This window comes from Chenopodium album, chromosome 17 (genome assembly GCF_948465745.1).
Source record: "Chenopodium album chromosome 17, dcCheAlbu1.1, whole genome shotgun sequence".
Taxonomy (NCBI): Eukaryota; Viridiplantae; Streptophyta; class Magnoliopsida; order Caryophyllales; family Amaranthaceae; genus Chenopodium; species Chenopodium album.
The window spans coordinates 43,723,340-43,740,906 of NC_137850.1; the positions used below are offsets into that span (position 1 = coordinate 43,723,340).

A 17,567-nucleotide genomic window follows, 5' to 3' on the forward strand; every position below is an offset into this window, starting at 1 on the left:
ATATATATCGAGCAAAAATAATACACTTGGTATAACTCAACCACCTAGAACTAGGATTAATTGCACCATTGGAAACCAAATTTATGTGGAATAGAAAATTAAAATAAGGAAATATTGTCATAAATTACCCACCTATTTAGACATGTCTCAAACAATGTATTAAGACATGCATTGAACAATGCAATTAGTCATCAATTAATACATGAAGTTATAAACTTATAATGCATAAAGTAACTATCATTCTAATACAAGAGATCAAATCCGAAATCTTATGTAGTAATTAGTAACGAATAAGCCACTTTCTTGTATACTACAGAGTACTACCATAAGTTCATAATCGTATGTTGTCTAAATCATGACATTTTAACCAAATGACTGTAACTTAACATAACATGAATAATAATCTACTAAATACTCTTAATTCTCCAACAAGAATAAGTATAATCGTATGTACAATGTACTCTTATTATTCAAACAAGAAAAAGGATTAAAGATCGTCGCTAACTTGTCAACTTTTATACCAAAAAAAAAATCACATGTTAACTTTTATATCAATCTATCGCAACTGGCTAACTTTTATATCAATCTATGGCCAATGATAACTTTATAACACTATGTTCGGGTAACAATTTGGTTAGTCACGGCCTCAGGCACTTAGGAATGGCAACGGATCGGATTCGGGTCGGATGGAGCTCCATCCGCATCCACCCGAATTAATCATCCGCTCCACACGATCCACCCGTCACCCGCAAAACCCATCACCCGCATCCGATCCATCCGTCATCCGCGGATGAAACAGGTGGATCAGATGCTTAACGGGTGATAATTATAATCCCACTCTAACTATAAAATCTAATACTTTAGAATAAAAAAAAAAAAAAAAAAAGCTTTTAGCCAATTTTAAACTTAAAAAGTAAACCATTAATTAAATTTTTATTCCAAACTATAGCAATAAAAATAATCATGAACTTACTTTTTTTTTTTGAACGGAATCATGAATTTATTTCGGTACTACATAATTAGGAATTGAGGGAGGTTTTATATTTTTTAAAATAAAATTAAAAAAATTTTAGAATTTTTTTTTTTTTTTTAGAAATATACAGTACATACATATTGTAGTATACTAGTATATAAGAAAATTGAGATTTTTTTTTATATATATAATGGATGGATTGCGGATCGGGTGATAAACGGATAACGGATCGGGTGACGGATGAAACGGAGCCCCACCCGAATCCGACCCGATCCGTCACCCACCGTTCATCCATTTAATGCGGATTTTCGTCCATTTATTTATTTCGGGTGGATCGGATTTGCGGATATCCATTTAGAATTGCCATTCCTACAGGCACTTGCGCTATTGCGTATAAAGTTGGTGCCTTGTTTTCTCTCTCGTATACAGTATACCCCCAGCGTATTGCTCTTCTTCTTCCCCAAATTTCTTAGAAAAAAACAATGGAGCTTGTTGTAGAACAAAGCAAGAAATCTCACTCTCACTGCTCCACTTTAATACTGGTAAGCTCAATTATACTTAATTACTCTACATTTTCATTAATTTCTAGATTATTTGGTCATTTTGATTAGTACTCCGTAGTTTTAGGTTAACCAATTATGCTTATTTTGATTTCGTTTCTTTTGGTAATTTCTGGGTCGAATTGTATTGCCCGGCTTTATCAATAGGAAATGCGGGACAATTAGCAGTAGATTTATTGATATCATCAACTGGTACATAGAAAATCGGGTATTTGGATAATCCGAATATCCCTCTTTGTGTTGGTAATGGGTTTAAATTGTTAATATTAAATCATCAAATTAGCAAAAATTAGGCCCTTTTTAGAAGTTTTATGGTAATGTTGTAATCAATGTTATAGATACTAGAATGTCAATTTGATGATATACTAGCTTGTTCGGAACTGTTTGTTATACTTGATCAAATTCGGAACTATATCACGGGTAGGGCCGTTTCCCGTCTTGCTTTTCTTCCCTTCATAAGGAGTTAGTATCCGAATTTGTTATACTTGATCGAATTCGGAATTATCTAAGGATGATATTCTTGTGCAGTGTATGATTCAGTTTCGAGTAAATTGTCTTTTGTCTAACAAAGATATCCAATTGTTAAGGTAAAATTATATATCTTTTACATGCTATATCCTGATTTTGAATGTTATTATAGTGTGTTTGTGTTGTTAGGGAAGTGGTTGAGCTTCAATTTGATAATCTTAAGAAGTTCAAACATGTAATCTAATTAGGGCGATTAGTCTTTTTGAGGACAGTCAGTAAGTTTGATTAATTAGGACAATTAGTCTTTTAGTAGAGAGTGAGCAAGAATCTTTATTTCAGTTATGTCCAACAAATTACTTTCAGTAATATTCCAGCATTCATGGATTGGATTTGTTTGGTTGGGGATGATGGTTCAAGTTGCCCAAAATTTGGCTGATTTTGCCGTTGCTGCTGGAATGAAGCATGTTATTGTGCTTTCTAACTTGGACTTTTTGCGGTGGAAAAATTTCGATATGTCATTGTATCTTAGCCTTTCTTTTTAGGTTTTTAACTTGTAAAGTTGTAATCAAAGTAAGAGGATATAGGCTCAGCTGTCATGAATTACAATCAAAGTTCCAAACAACTTTTAACAACCATGTAGCTTTCTCTGCTTAATTTTTGAGCTAGTGCCTGAATTACTCTGAATAATTCTGAATAGTTCAGCTGGCCATTTTGCCTTTTGTTATTGATATGAATGTTGTGGAATACGGGAGCGAGGGGAAGCATGTAACTTGATTTATTTTGGTAATTTTTCAGTGGAATGCCTATACATTACCACTCAAGCACCAATGCAGGCGGAACTGATTATGATTGTGAAAAGCTTGGATGGAAACGACTGCAAGAGTATTCTTCTTTTCAAGGGCGGTGGCAGTATTTTAGCACAGTTGCTGAGGGGAATGTCGTCGAGGAAAATTCTGTTCCTTTTGATGATGATCAAGAAAAAGAAGATTATCATGCCAGTTCTCCTTTGCTGCACTATTTTCTTGTTTAAAGGTACATTTGTGAATCCTTTTGCCTTTAGGTGAAGGTTATGCAAGAACTTTATGAATTTATATTGCAAGGCTAGGTTTTGGGAATAGTAGTTTGCAGAAGTTCGTAATTCGATGTTGCTCCATAGCTTATATTTATTCTGTGTGTTTTCCTTTGAAACTGTGTATTACACACAAAAAACTTTTATGTTGCAAATATAAACTAGATTTTGTGCTTTTATTTTATACAAGATACTAAAATATTTTGCTTACTGTGCCATGAGCTACAAGTTGCCTCTTTTTATCTGGTCAGGTTTGAAGGTGACTTGCTAGCTCTGTTACTGTTCTGAAGGAGATAACATATGCGATTTCTGTAATCTCACTGAGGCTGCATGCAAAAATTATTGGGCTGCGCCCTAGTGATTGCCACGGTAAGACGATTCACATTATTATGTAATACTTTGTTAAGTGCTTTCTGTGTATTACCAGAGTAGTTAGCGAACATATTAAGCTTGACTGGCAAGCTACTAACTTCTTGATAAGTTGATAATTGAAGCATATGGCTTTTGTTCTTCCGGAACATCCAATCCTTTCTACTCTGCCCCTTTTTCATCTTTAGCTTTGCATAGATGCTATTTGCATACTCCTAGAATTTATTTTCTCTGCGACTGATTTTCCAAATTGTTGGCGCCAAATCACCAATCAAATGTTCCTCTTAGGTAATCATCTTCTTTGGAGTGAGGAGCTCAAGCATTCATCTCTAGACATAGATATTATCCTATTTTGGCCAACTACCCAAACCCTAAAATCGTTCTCTTTCCTGAACTTAATTGACTGCATAACAATGCAACTAAAGGTATATGCAAAGTTTGCTATCATGTTGGTAATAATGAAACATCCGTTCATGTTGCGCAGTGGAAGTCAGTTTGATGGTTCAAATATTTTTGTAGGAAGCTGTATTTATTCTGTTTAGGTTTGCTCCCTTCCAGTTGAGGATATGAAAGGAACTCTTTGTATCAGGTTCCCAGCATAAGCTGGAATATAATGTCAGACTAAAGTCTTGTTTCACTTTAATCCTCACCTGAATTCTTCTGCCAAATTATTATTTTCATAATTTGAACAGAATTCTTTGTACTAGGTTCATTGATGATGACCGGATATTATGTCAAGAGCAAAGTTCTGTTCCAGTCACCCAGACCTCCCAGTTATTTTTTCCCAATTCTTCAGCCAAATTACTTATTTGTAAATTTAGAGTTCGACTGATAATTTGTACAAAAATGATAGGCATATCATTAAGATCTATCAAGAGGGGTAGTGGCACATTGAATTCCTAATTTTATTAGGAGTGGCATGCACACCATACAGTCCCTTGTCTATTCACGAAAATTGTGATTAAGTTTTGTTGGAATGCTATCAATATCTCCTCTCTCTCTCCCTCATCACTGGCTTGACCGGTTGACCCCACGTGGACGGCGATGGTGATGATAGTGAGATGAGTGCACATATTTGGATATCAATGATGATGGATGTGATAGGCCGGCAGCACTGGAGGTAGTGCACCTGTAGAGCTGCCTATGTGATGCTCCTGGTGACATGGCAGTGGGTTTTGCTGGTGTCAATGGTCTGTGGCCTAAAAATCATGAATTTTCATATTACTCAAGTAGGACTTCTAACCGTGGAGTAGGGTTTGCATTTTGGGGGAGAGTGGGGTTGGTTAGAAACAGAACTGAAAGATAATTTAATAAATCAAATGCCAAATAATAGACTTGGGTTTTCATTAAGTTTGAACAACATGAAGTGAATGCCCTCGTAATATATACTTCCTCCTCTGACTCTCTATTAGCACCATGACATTAATATCAATGTATTGTTAACCTTGACTATTAGAACCTAAAACATATCTACTTGCTATATTTCTCTAAAATAAACCACTAATATTCGTAACTCATTATTGCTAGTTTCCATATGTGGTAAAAATTTAGCTGCAAGTGTTTCAAAACCGATCTTTTTGCTATTTTTGACTGGTAAAGCTTATGTTTTATCGAACCACGTGCTCATTGTTTTTGTAAACGTTACTCTCTATTTGTTGTATTCAGCTGGTGAAGATAGCGGATGGATCACTCCATTTTCATGAAAGAGCGTGTATGGACCACCTGCAGATATGTGGATGTTCTAGGCTGATTGAAGTTGGAAAATATAGGACATCAAATACATGTTGAACTCTATGTTCATTAGTTTACAAATCCAAGTACATGAAAGAACTCAGAAGATCCCAGCTGTGAAGGAGTTGAATTGACCACAAAATATGAAGCTTCTGCGGCTGAGTTTGTTTCTTTAGGTACTCTTCCTTAATCACCGTTGAACTGGAATTGTATGGTACAGTATTAGTCCTTAATTACAGTTCTGCTTCTGTTTAATTATGTATTGCTTTTGATAAGTAACATAGTATGCATAATTTTATTTTATTTTTGTTTTTCTTATTCCATTAATATACTCTGGGTTGCGGAGTTGATTTCATTTGGTTTATTTAGGTTTCTATTAAGATTTGCTTACAAAATCCTGATCATGCATTGATTGTGGCGTTATGTGAATACTGGACTTTTAACGTTGTTGGGACATTGCCTTCTAGTACATGTGACTAATCTATGCATCATTGTACATATGATTATATGGGGAGTTGGGGACCATTTCTAAACATCTTAGACCACGCCGTACTTTGCTACTCTTGCTCCCCAATTAACTTCCTATAAGGTCCTTTAACTAAAATAAAAAGATCGGAAAAATATAAATTACAGTTTATAAATGTTTGTTGAATTCTTCAAACTATGTCGTTTTCAATATTTAATTTTAGGTTTTAAATACTGTCAATATCAACTACAGTAGCTCTTAGAGTCTTGATACATGCGACGGTTTGAAGAAGGCCTTAACTACAAATTTAGAATTTTCTGTGTTAGATAAGTATGCGTAGTTAACATGTTTGCTACTATGAAAGCTACGTTGCATTTGCTAGCAGCTTTTCGGTTCATTCTCACCCATTCTTGGCTTTAATACTTTTCAACTTGATAAAATTTCTGTGCTTTATTGTGGTAAAGGTTACAACAAGTAGTTGGCCAATTTGGAATTACTATCCAGTGAATTAGGTAAACTTATATTATGGTCATCCCCTAGGAAAGTACTGAAGCGGTTAGAAAGATTGTCAATGTGCATGGTAAACATATATTATGGTCATCCCCAATGTATGCTATATAATAGATGTGCTATTGCTACAATTGTATCAACTTGTCCCTTCTGTCACAATGTCATCTCCTTTTGTTTCCCCTTCTGTCCTCTCATCATCACCATCCTCGGATCTTCCTCTACGTGAGATCCCTGGAAGTTACGGTCCGCCCTTCTTTGGAGCCATTAAAGATCGGTGGGACTTTTTTTACCTCCAAGGGCGAGACCAATTTTTCAGGTCTCGCATGGATAATTACAAGTCCACAGTTTTTCGAGCTAACATGCCTCCTGGTCCTTGGATATCCCCCGATCCACGTGTTATTGTTCTTCTGGATGCCAAAAGCTTCTTAGTTCTCTTTGATAATTCCAAGGTTGAAAAACGGGATGTTTTTACTGGAACTTACATGCCTTCCACCTCCTACACTGGGGGTTATCGTGTATGCCCCTATTTGGACCCAAGTGAACCTGATCATGGATCTCTTAAGGCCCTGCTATTCTCTTTCCTTGGCTCTAAACATGATAAGTTCATCCCTCTCTTTCAGAGCTGTATGAAAGGCCTGTTCTCTGGTCTTGAGGATCAGCTGAGAGACACAGGCCGGGCCGAGTTTGAGCAGCTCAATGATGTACTATCTCTTGAGTTTGTTTTCAAGCTGTTTTGTGATGGCAAAAGTCCTTCAGACACCAAATTAGAGTCCAATGGGCCTATTATGCTCAAGAAGTGGCTACTTGGATATGAATTTTAGAGTAACCCGCCCCATCCCCTATCTCATATTAAATTAGAGTAACCCACCTTATACTTTTTGCAAAGGTTGAAATAAAATTGGAAGAGTCTAAAATTTAGATACTAAAATAATATAATAAAAATAAAATATTAAATTAATTACATTACCGCTATATGAATTTTGCCAAAGAAGATATAAAAAGGGATTTGTTAGAAAAGATAATTCTTCATATTATTGCGATATAATATGGCATTATGGTAGCGGGTTTGGAGCCGGTCTAAGGTGGGTATGGATATCTAAATGGGTTGTGGAGTGGGCAGGGATGAATATTAGCTTGTACCTGACGGGATGGGTATGGATATGGGTATTGTACAAACCACAATCCATGGGTGGTTGGGCGAAGATGGGTAAAAGATTTTTAGGCAGGGATGGATATAGAGGTACCATCTTCCACATTTGACCCGCCCCATTGCAATCTCTATTTGGGTTGTATTTGGATCGCCCATTTGAAAACTTCAATTAGCATGACACGTAGGGGTGTCTATTCAGATTTCCGGATCGAATTTGATAAGATCGAGAAACTTGAGTCATGTTTAATTATTATGTCTATACAAATTAAAATCTAAATCAAAAATATTTCGGGTCGAGTGAGTAGGCTCGGCCACAGTGGTCAGTGGCCTATCCAAATTCCAAACACAAGATACGTAGGGTCCAACACGTCCCAGTTCCATTGTCACTGCAAACTCTTCTTAACGTGATAAACAAAATAAAATATCAATATCAACTTCAAGATACATTGATCAAGATCCATTGAAGAGTGGCTGAGTCATAATTTTAGATACGTGCCCGCAATTCCACAAGGCAGAGGACACGTGTCGCAATCAAATTGGTAGAAAGACAATGAAAGTGCTAGAAAGAAATGAATGAGTGTAGGATCACATTGCCAGCAACTCTATTGTCTGTCATTACACCACTTAGCTTGGTATTACTATCACTTATGTCATTGTATATAAATTAATAATCATTCCTTTCTTAATTCTTATCTATTCGTCTAATTAATTATTTGTCATCAAATATTCAAACCTAGTTATCAATGCTAAATGTCACCTTATTAAACAAGATACTCGATCGCGTTACCATGTCAATCATACTATTATATTGTAATTTGTAAGTCAATTTGTCCAAAAATCCATCCAATTCTTGTGAGACCCAACGATCGAACAAGATTTTCTGAGATTTTGAAATACTTATCCTAAAATTATGCAAATTATTCTCACATGCTCGTCTCAACTCTTTTTTGAACAGTTTTACTCACGAATTTATCTGTTGTCTCAATTCTTATTTCGTCCTCATCTCATTAAAGAGTAAATTTTGACTTTAATGGTCATCACCGACTATAATTATTGAAGCATAGGAAAATCCTTGTATTTGATAATCATCAAATGTGCAAACATCGCCAATTATTGATTGAAATACGACATGTAATGGTAAATTTTTGGGCTAGTGTGTGATTTGTAAGTTTTGAATGAAGTTGTGAGTCTTTACTCACACGAAGAAAAATAGGTCCAAACAATACAAAATCTCAAACTACTCATAATAGACATTAATACAATCCGCAAAAAAAATTAAAAAAATAAAAAATAAATAATAAATAAATAAATAGGTTACAAATATACGAAGGGTCTGTTCTCATTGACTGAAATGAGTTAAACAGAACTGAACTGAACTGAACTGAACTTATTAGAGCTGAATTGAACTGAATTGAATATTTGATGAGGGAAAGAAATAAAGAGCTAAAGTGAACTGAACTGAAAATAATCTGATGAAAACAGGGCCAAAATACTTTGTCTTTCTGAACCGAATAATCTAACCCAATCTATCTGACCCGAATCAAACTCGACCGATCTATTTGACATATCACATGCCTACTAGCGAGAGGTCGGCAGGCTATTCTTTGCACTACCGAAAAAAGGATTGTTCAATCATACAAGCAGAATGCAACAAAATAGAATAAATCTTTTACTACAAGGGTAGTTGGATAATTGGATCATTCATGATTGTGTCCCAGTCCAATTAGAACCATTATTTTCTGTAATAAAAAAAAAAGTTACAGTAAATCTTGTCTTATGCAGATAAATAGCTTACTATAAAAATTATTTTGGGTAAAATTACATCTGTCTATATCTACCCATTCTTCTCTTTTGACTTAACATCAACATATTTTTTCCAACTACAATCAGGTCGGCAACAATTTAAATTCCCCTTTTTTTTTCTTGTATAAAATCTCAAAATTTTAGTAGTTTAAAATTTAATTACCCTAATAATTGTTTTATTCTTTTCCCCCAATTTTTTTGGAATTTCAGGAAAAATGAAGCAAATGGATTATTTGAAGATGAAGACAGAGGATGAATTTCCAAGTAATCAACTGAGTTCAGATTTGAAGGAGGTGCATAATGCTGCTAAAAAGCTTGCTTCTGATGTTATCAAGCTTGGTGGTTTGGGTTTTGGCACCTCTTTTCTTCAATGGATTGCTTCCTTCTCTGCCATGTATAACTCTTTCTTTCTCTCTCTAGAATTGTTGCAATTTTTGATGCAAAACTGTTGTATTGAATTAATGGGTTTGTTTGAACTGATGAATTTTCATCTGGGTTTTTTTCATCTGATGATTTGAAGTAGTCATTTTTGCTCATCTAATTGATCTATTGTTTTTCAAATTGTTGAATTTTTTTTTTTTTTTTTTTATTTAAAAAAAAGTATATTGGATTGTTGATTGATGTTAGTGAAAATTATACTCTTAATTTTGGGGTAAATTAATATTGGGTAATCTTCCATAAATTTGAACCCGTGATCACATTTTTTGGGTGCACAGTGAGAAGCCAAATCTGTATGGATGGTAAAACGTCAAATTTCATGCCTGTGAAATTTTATCATGGCCAAGTTGTTGATATTTTCCCTTTTAGTTCCTTTCAAGTTCACAACCAGTAATTTGATGTTTTACCATCAGAATAGTATATTGGCATTTGAGGGAAAAATTAGCTGCATACTTGTTTGTCTAGTATTTGAGCAATTTATCAGCTTTTGCATAGTTGTATTTGAAAGAAAAATGAGAGGCAATTTAGAATTGCACATCATTACATCATTGCTCTTAAGAGGTTAAGGCTTGTATATGAGATTATGAGGTGAAGTTAGAGTAAGCTAAGTTCAGATGGCATAATCATCCATGATCAATGACAACACAAGAGTAATATGCGCTTGATGCGTTCCACAATAGATTTTAATAGCTCTCTGGGTTTTTAAATCAGTCCTGTGGATTGAATTGATTATTATAATCGTGTGACTCTATTGCAAGCAAGTGCTGGTCTTTCTACATATACTTGTTTGTCTGGTATTTGTGAATTGCAATCAAACTAATGCTCGAATTGAAACTACTGTCTGCAACTCGTTTTACTATCCTATATGCAGTTTTTGTCATTCTAGTGTCCATTAGTTGATATTTTCCCTCTATTTCTTGTTGCAGTTATTTGTTGGTTTTGGACCGCACGAACTGGAAGACTGAGATCCTAACCGGACTCTTAGTGCCTTACATTTTCTTCAGTCTCCCTGGGATTTTGTTCAACTTTCTGAGGTAGTTTTATGGACAGTAGCCTAGTATTAAAAGGCTGTCTCTATCTTTTGATCTCTTTTTCACCAATTTGATTGACAATGCAGGGGAGAGATTGGAATGTGGATTGCTTTCGTCACTGTCATATTGCGTGTTTTCTTTCCACAACGCTTCCCTGGTATGCATCTACTTGATTGTGTTAGTTTGACATCAGATTTTCCTATTTGTTTTGTTGATTAAAAAGATAACTGTTAAGGAGTACCTTCAAGCTAAGAATTTATACTATCGAATTCATGGATGGCCGGCAAACTTTTGGCCTTTGTAAAGTCCGTAGATAATCTCAAATAAAACTTTGGAAAGGTTCCTCAAAGACAGCTACCAAATCATAACAAAGTCCTTACAAGCCATGCTCGTTAGACCTTTATTAAAGTTTGTTGGAAAGTCTCAGCATTGTTAGAAAGAATTTCACTCTTATGTTTACACTACCTCCTTGATACCTGGTGGCCTCAGAGAGTCTACATTGCTTATTCGGATAAATAATTAGTTTCGGGGACATGACTAGTATCTAAAATTTGCCTTTCCTCCACATCTCCTTGTAGACATTCACTTGTGTTAGATTTGAGAATATTTTTCTCATTGCATTCGGCTACATGTAGATAGGATCTGAAGTTTATGTTGCTGTATTCTGCATTTCTATTTTCCTACTTGTTTGGCATCTGCTTTCACCTTTTTTGCTAGAGCCATTTCAGAACTGGTAGTTTTTGAAGAGAAATAGAGCGCTCTTCTAGGAAGCAAAATGGACATAGATCAGGATGCAATGTAATCAAGTAGTGGAAAACCGCTAAATCCAAGTAGTTATGTAGGAACTTGATGGTTACTGGCTGAAGATGTTTACTCCCTCGTTAATAAATAGTTTGGCGGTGCTGCTTGTACCATCAGTGTCCTGTTTGTTATTTAGCTTTTAATTGAGCTGATTGAAGCATGAACTGCGAGTTCTACTTTGCTTATGTGGATATCCAACATGATCCCTAGCTAAAACACCTTCACATCTTTGTTGTTGCAGATTGGCTGGAGCTGCCAGGTTCTGTCATTCTCATCATAGTGGTAGCTCCGAGTTTGTTAGCATCCTATGTCCGTGGTGGTTGGATTGGCGCAGGAATTTGTTTGGCGATTGGGTGTTACTTGCTGCAAGAACACATTCGAGCATCAGGAGGGTTTAGGAACTCCTTCACAAGGGCTAACGGCGTATCAAACACCGTAGGCATAATCCTTTTGCTGGTCTATCCAGTTTGGTTCCTGATAGTCAACATTCTCTAATCTGCTTGAATTCTTCTGTGGCTTGTACATTTGTTGGCTGTTTTTTAAGGCTTAGTATCTTATCATTGTTTGTTACTGCATTTAAATTTTTGTGCTGAACATGCTTTAATTTCATTTGTTTGTACCTAATTTTTAAGAGTCAAATAAAATTTATGTGGATTCTTAAGCTTTTGTCACATCAATATATTGCTTTCTTCTTTTGTCAAGCAAAAAACCAACCAACCTACCTAGCATGAAACGATTGCAGATAATTGTGAACAGATTTTGATTGTTTGACTAAAAATGACAAGCAAAATTCCTAAACAAACATTTATCAGTAAAACAAAACTATTTAGACTATGTTTTTATTCATTTTATTTTTAGAACTTCAGATTGGAGTTAATCATATCTGTATAGATCCATCTGTAACAATTAAGATTGAAGAATTGAAAAAAAAAATACAAATCAAGAAAATCAAATAAGAACTTTGTTGGTGATGACAATATCATGTTAAGATATGATTTGATGAATAATATCTTTAGGTAAAGCTTTTTTGGTGCAACAGCCCACACCGTGTGACCTGCTGCCAAGTCAGTAAAAATAACGGATTCAGATGCGCGCATAACCCGGGGTTACTATTCACTAGAGCTGTCAAAAGTTGACTCGACCCGAAATACCGACTCAAACCCGATTATTAATCGACCCATCTGAACCCGAAAAAATGGTGACTCAAACTCGGCCTGACCTGACCTGAAACTAACCCTAGACCCGAGGCGAGTTGACCCGAGTATATGAGACTCGAACCCGAACATGAACTGACCTAGAGATGTCTCGATCCGAATGTAACTCGTAAATTATTGACCTGAACCGAACCTGACCTGAACCGAACCTGACTTGAACCGAAATTGACCCAAACCCGTTTTAACCGTCAAAACCCGAATTTAACCCGACTTGTTACTAACCTGACCTGAATTCAACCCTACCTGTTCCTAACCCGACCCGAATTTAACCCAACTTGTTACTAACTCGACCCAAAATCAACCCGACTTGTTATTTACCCGACCCGAATTTTAACAGACCTATTACTAACCCGACCCAATAATTCAACCCGATCTGTTACTAACCCGACTCGAAATCAACACGACTTGTTATTGACCCAAGCTAAATTCAACCTAAATTGTTCCTAACCAGATTTCAAATCACCTTAAATGCAATTTAGACCACCCTATTATTGTTGATCAAAGCATCTTGTCTAGGGAGACCAAGTCGGTCCAGGCAGCAAAAGAAAGGAGCATCATCCTCAAATTTAAGAGTTAGATATAGTATATATATTTGTTGTATGGTCAAAGGAGATAATTATCTTCTTAAATTATAGACTATACTTCCCTAGTATATTGCCATATATATTATAGTCAAAGGAAATAATTAGCTTGATAAAAATGGTAATAATCTATTTATAGTAAGTTGAACCCGAATATGACCTGACATGGAAATGACCCGACCTACTTGTAACCTGCAAATTATTGACTTAAACATAACCCGACTTGAATCCGAGAATGACCCGACTTGGAAATGACCCAACCTGATTATAACCCGCAAATTATTGACTTGAACCGAACCCGAGTTGAACCCGAGAATGACCCGACTTGAAAATTACCCGACCTGATTATAACACACAAATTATTGACTTGAAACGAACCCGACTCAAACCCGATAATGACCTGACCTGATTCTAACCCGCAAATTATTGACTTAAACCGAACCCAACTCGAACCCGAGAATTACCTTAACCCGTTTTAATCCGTGAAAACCCGAATTAATCCTAACCTATTGTTCATACGACCCGAATGTAACCCAACCTGTTATTAACCCGACCAAAACCCGATAAGAAATATGACCCGACATGACCCGACTCAAGCATGACCCAACCCAAACCTAACTCGCATAGGTTATGGATTTAATCCGAATTAACCCGACCCGAGTTGACCCGACCCACTCTTACCGACCCAAACCCAACCCGTTTACCCGAATAGACAGCTCTACCCGAAACCTCCAAAATTTCTCAAAAAGCGTGGATATTAGCCTTCAATTTTGGAATTTTTTGACTTTTTTAAACCCGAAAAAAAAATTTGCCGAAATGTTTACCATGGTCCCTAATATTCTCCAAGAGTCCAATTGGCTGGGTGGAACCATCCAATTGGCCTTTAAACGACCAATTTATCGGTTTACAACTTGCACCGATTTCATTAACTTTAACTTACCACGCACATTTATGACAACACATAATGATCATATATGGATCCAAACAGCATTATATGAACCCGAGATGTATCCCCTAAAATCTCAATGCTTTTCAACACCGGGCCCCGAACCATTCAAAATTTCTAAAAAAGCGTGGATATTAGCCTTCAATTTTGGAATTTTTTTACTTTTTTTCGCCCAGATATGAAAATTTCCGAAATGTTTACTATAGTCACAAATACCCTCCGGGAGTCCAGTTGGGTGGGTGAAACCATCCAATTTGCCTTTAAACGACCAATTTACCGGTTTACAACTTACACAGATTTCCTTAATTCAAGCCTACCAAGAACATTTATGACAACAAATAATGATCATATATGGTTAAAAACGACATTATATGACCCCGAGACGTATTCCCTATAATTTAAATACTTTTCGACACCGGGCCCCAAAGACTCCAAAATTCTCAAAAAGCGTGGATAATAACCTTCAATTTTTGAATTTTTTAACTTTTTTTCGCCCGGAAATAAAAATTGCCGAAATTTTTACCATGGTCTCTATTACCCTCCAGGAGTCCAATTAGGTGGGTGGAACCAACCAATTTGCCATTAAACGGTCTATTTACCGGTTTACAACTTACACCGATTTCATTAAATCAAGCCTACCATGAACATTCATGACAACATATAATGATCATTTATGGTTTCAAACGGCATTATATAACCCCGAGATGTATCCCCTAAAATCTCAAAAAATTTCGACACCGGGCCCCGAAACCTCCAAAATTTCTCAAAAAGCGTGGATATTAGCCTTCAATTTTGGAATTTTTTGACTTTATTACGCACAGAAATAAAAATTGCCAAAATGTTTACTATGGTTCCTAATACCCACCAAGAGTCCAATTGGGTGGGTGGAAACATCTTATTTGCCTTTAAATGGCCAATTTACCGGTTTACAACTTACATCGATTTCACAAATTCAAGCCTACCACAAACATTTATGACAACATATACTGATCATTTATTGTTCCAAACGGAATTATAGGACCCTGAGATATATCCCCTAGAATTCCAAGACTTTTCGACACCGGGCTCCAAAACCACTAAAATTTCGCAAAAAGTGTTGATATTCGCCTTCAATTTTTGAATTTTTTACTTTTTTTAAATCAAAAATAAAAATTGCCGAAATCTTTACCATGGTCCCTAATATCCTCTGGGATTCCAATTGGTTAGGTGGAACCATCCAATTTGCCTTTAAACGGCCAATTTACCGATTTACACCTTGCACCGATATCATAAATTCAAGCCTATCACGAACATTTATGACAACATATGATGATCATATATGGTTCCAAACGGCATTATATGAGCTCGAGTTCAGTCCTCTAAAATCTCAAGGCTTTTTGACACTGGGCCCCGAAACCTCCAAAATTTCTCAAAAAGCGTGGATATTAGCCTTCAATTTTGGAATTTTTTGACTTTTTTACGCCCGGAAATAAAAATTGCAGAAATGTTAACTATGGTTCCTAATACCCACCAAGAGTCCAATTTGGTGGGTGGAAACATCTTATTCGCCTTTAAACGACCAATTTACCGGTTTACAACTTGCACCGATTTCATAAATTAAAGCCTACCACGAACATTTATGACAACATATACTGATCATTTATTGTTCCAAACGGCATTATAAGACCCCAAGATATACCCCCTAGAATTCCAAGACTTTTCGACACCGGGCTCCGAAACCACTAAAATTTCGCAAAAAGTGTTGATATTAGCCTTCAATTTTTGAATTTTTTACTTTTTTTAATCCAAAAATAAAAATTGCCGAAATGTTTACCATGGTCCCTAATATCCTCTGGGAGTCCAATTGGTTAGATGGAACCATCCAATTTGCCTTTAAACGGCCAATTTACCGATTTACACCCTGCACCGATATCATAAATTCAAGACTATCACGAACATTTATGACAACATATGATGATCATATATGGTTCCAAACGGCATTATATGAGCTCGAGTTCAGTCCTCTAAAATCTCAAGGCTTTTCGACACTGGGCCCCGAAACCTCTAAAATTTCTCAAAAAGCGTGGATATTAGCCTTCAATTTTGGAATTTTTTGACTTTTTTACGCCCAGAAATAAAAATTGCCGAAATTTTTACCATGATCTCTATTACCCTTCGGGAGTCCAATTGGGTGGGTGGAACCATCCAATTTGCCTTTAAACGGCCAATTTACCGGTTTACAACTTACACCGATTTCATTAAATCAAGCCTACCATGAACATTTATGACAACATATAATGATCATTTATGGTTACAAACGACATTATATGACCCCGAGATGTATCCCCTAAAATCTAAAGGCTTTTCGACATCGGGCCCCGAAATCTCCAAAATTTCTCAAAAAGCGTGGATATTTTTGGAATTTTTTTTTTACATCGGGCCTTCAATTTTGGAAATTTTTTTTACTTTTCTTCGTCCGCAAATAAAAATTGTCAAAATTTTTACCATGGTCCCTAATACCCTCTGGGAGTACAATTGGTTTGGTGGAACCATCCAATTTGCCTTTAAACGACCAATTTAATTACCGGTTTACAACTTGCACGGATTTCATTAACTCAAGTCTACTACGAACATTTATGACATCATATAATGATCATATATAATTCCAAATGGCATTATATGACCCTCGAGATGTATCTGTTAAAATATTAATACTTTTTTACAACGAGCCTTGAAACCTCCAAAATTTCTCAAAAAGCGTGGATATTAGCCTTCAATTTTAAATTTTTCGATTTTTTAACGCCCGGAAATAAAAATTTCCGAAATGTTTACCATGGTCCCTAATACCCTGTGGGAGTCCAATTGGATTGGTGGAACCATCCAATTTGCCTTTCAAAAACCAATTTACCGGTTTACAACTTGCACCGATTTCATTAATTTAAGCATGCACGGCCATTTATGACAACCAATAATGGTCATATATGGTTCCAAATGGCATTAAATGACCTCGAAATGTATTCCTTAGAATTTCAAGACTTTTTGACACCGGGCTCCGAATCCTCCAAAATTTCTCAATAAACGTGGATTATTAGCCTTCAATTTTGAAATTTTTGACTTTTTCTTTCGACCGGAAATGTATTTCCGTAATGTTTACCATGGTCCCTAATACCGTCCAGGAGTCATATTGGCTGGATGGAACTATCCAAATTTCCTTTAAACGATCAATTTACCAGTTTACAACTTGAACTGATTTCATTAACTTAAGCCTACCACGAACATTTATGAAAAATAAATAATGATCATATATGGTTCCAAACAGCATTATATGACCCTGAAATGTATCCTCTAAAATTTCAAGACTTTTCAACATCAGGCCCCGAAACCTCCAAAATTTCTCAAAAAGCGTGGATAGTCTTCAATTTTGGAACTTTTTTCGCCTGAAAATAAAAGTTTCCAAAATGTTTACCATGATCCCTAA

General features: G+C 35.9%; 2 protein-coding genes and 1 long non-coding RNA gene across 3 annotated transcripts; all 3 read left to right on the forward strand.

The window, feature by feature from the left end:
- The first annotated feature begins 1,266 nt into the window (after positions 1-1,266).
- LOC145589816 (uncharacterized) lies at positions 1,267-5,518 on the forward strand. The gene is made up of 4 exons (XR_014101818.1): positions 1,267-1,515; positions 2,797-3,033; positions 3,322-3,439; positions 5,105-5,518. It is a non-coding gene; the product is annotated as an uncharacterized LOC145589816 (long non-coding RNA).
- A 786-nt stretch (positions 5,519-6,304) lies between these two features.
- Positions 6,305-6,967, forward strand: LOC145589086 (allene oxide synthase 3-like). Its single transcript, XM_081645652.1, has one exon. It carries the CDS (start codon positions 6,305-6,307, stop codon positions 6,965-6,967), a length of 663 nt encoding a protein of 220 aa, XP_081501778.1.
- Positions 6,968-9,052: 2,085 nt separating this feature from the next.
- Positions 9,053-12,040, forward strand: LOC145589817 (cold-regulated 413 plasma membrane protein 2-like). The gene is made up of 5 exons (XM_081646504.1): positions 9,053-9,186; positions 9,310-9,493; positions 10,464-10,571; positions 10,655-10,725; positions 11,611-12,040. Exons 2-5 carry the CDS (start codon positions 9,315-9,317, stop codon positions 11,862-11,864), a joined length of 612 nt encoding a protein of 203 aa, XP_081502630.1. The 5' UTR covers positions 9,053-9,186; positions 9,310-9,314; the 3' UTR covers positions 11,865-12,040.
- Positions 12,041-17,567: the final 5,527 nt, after the last annotated feature.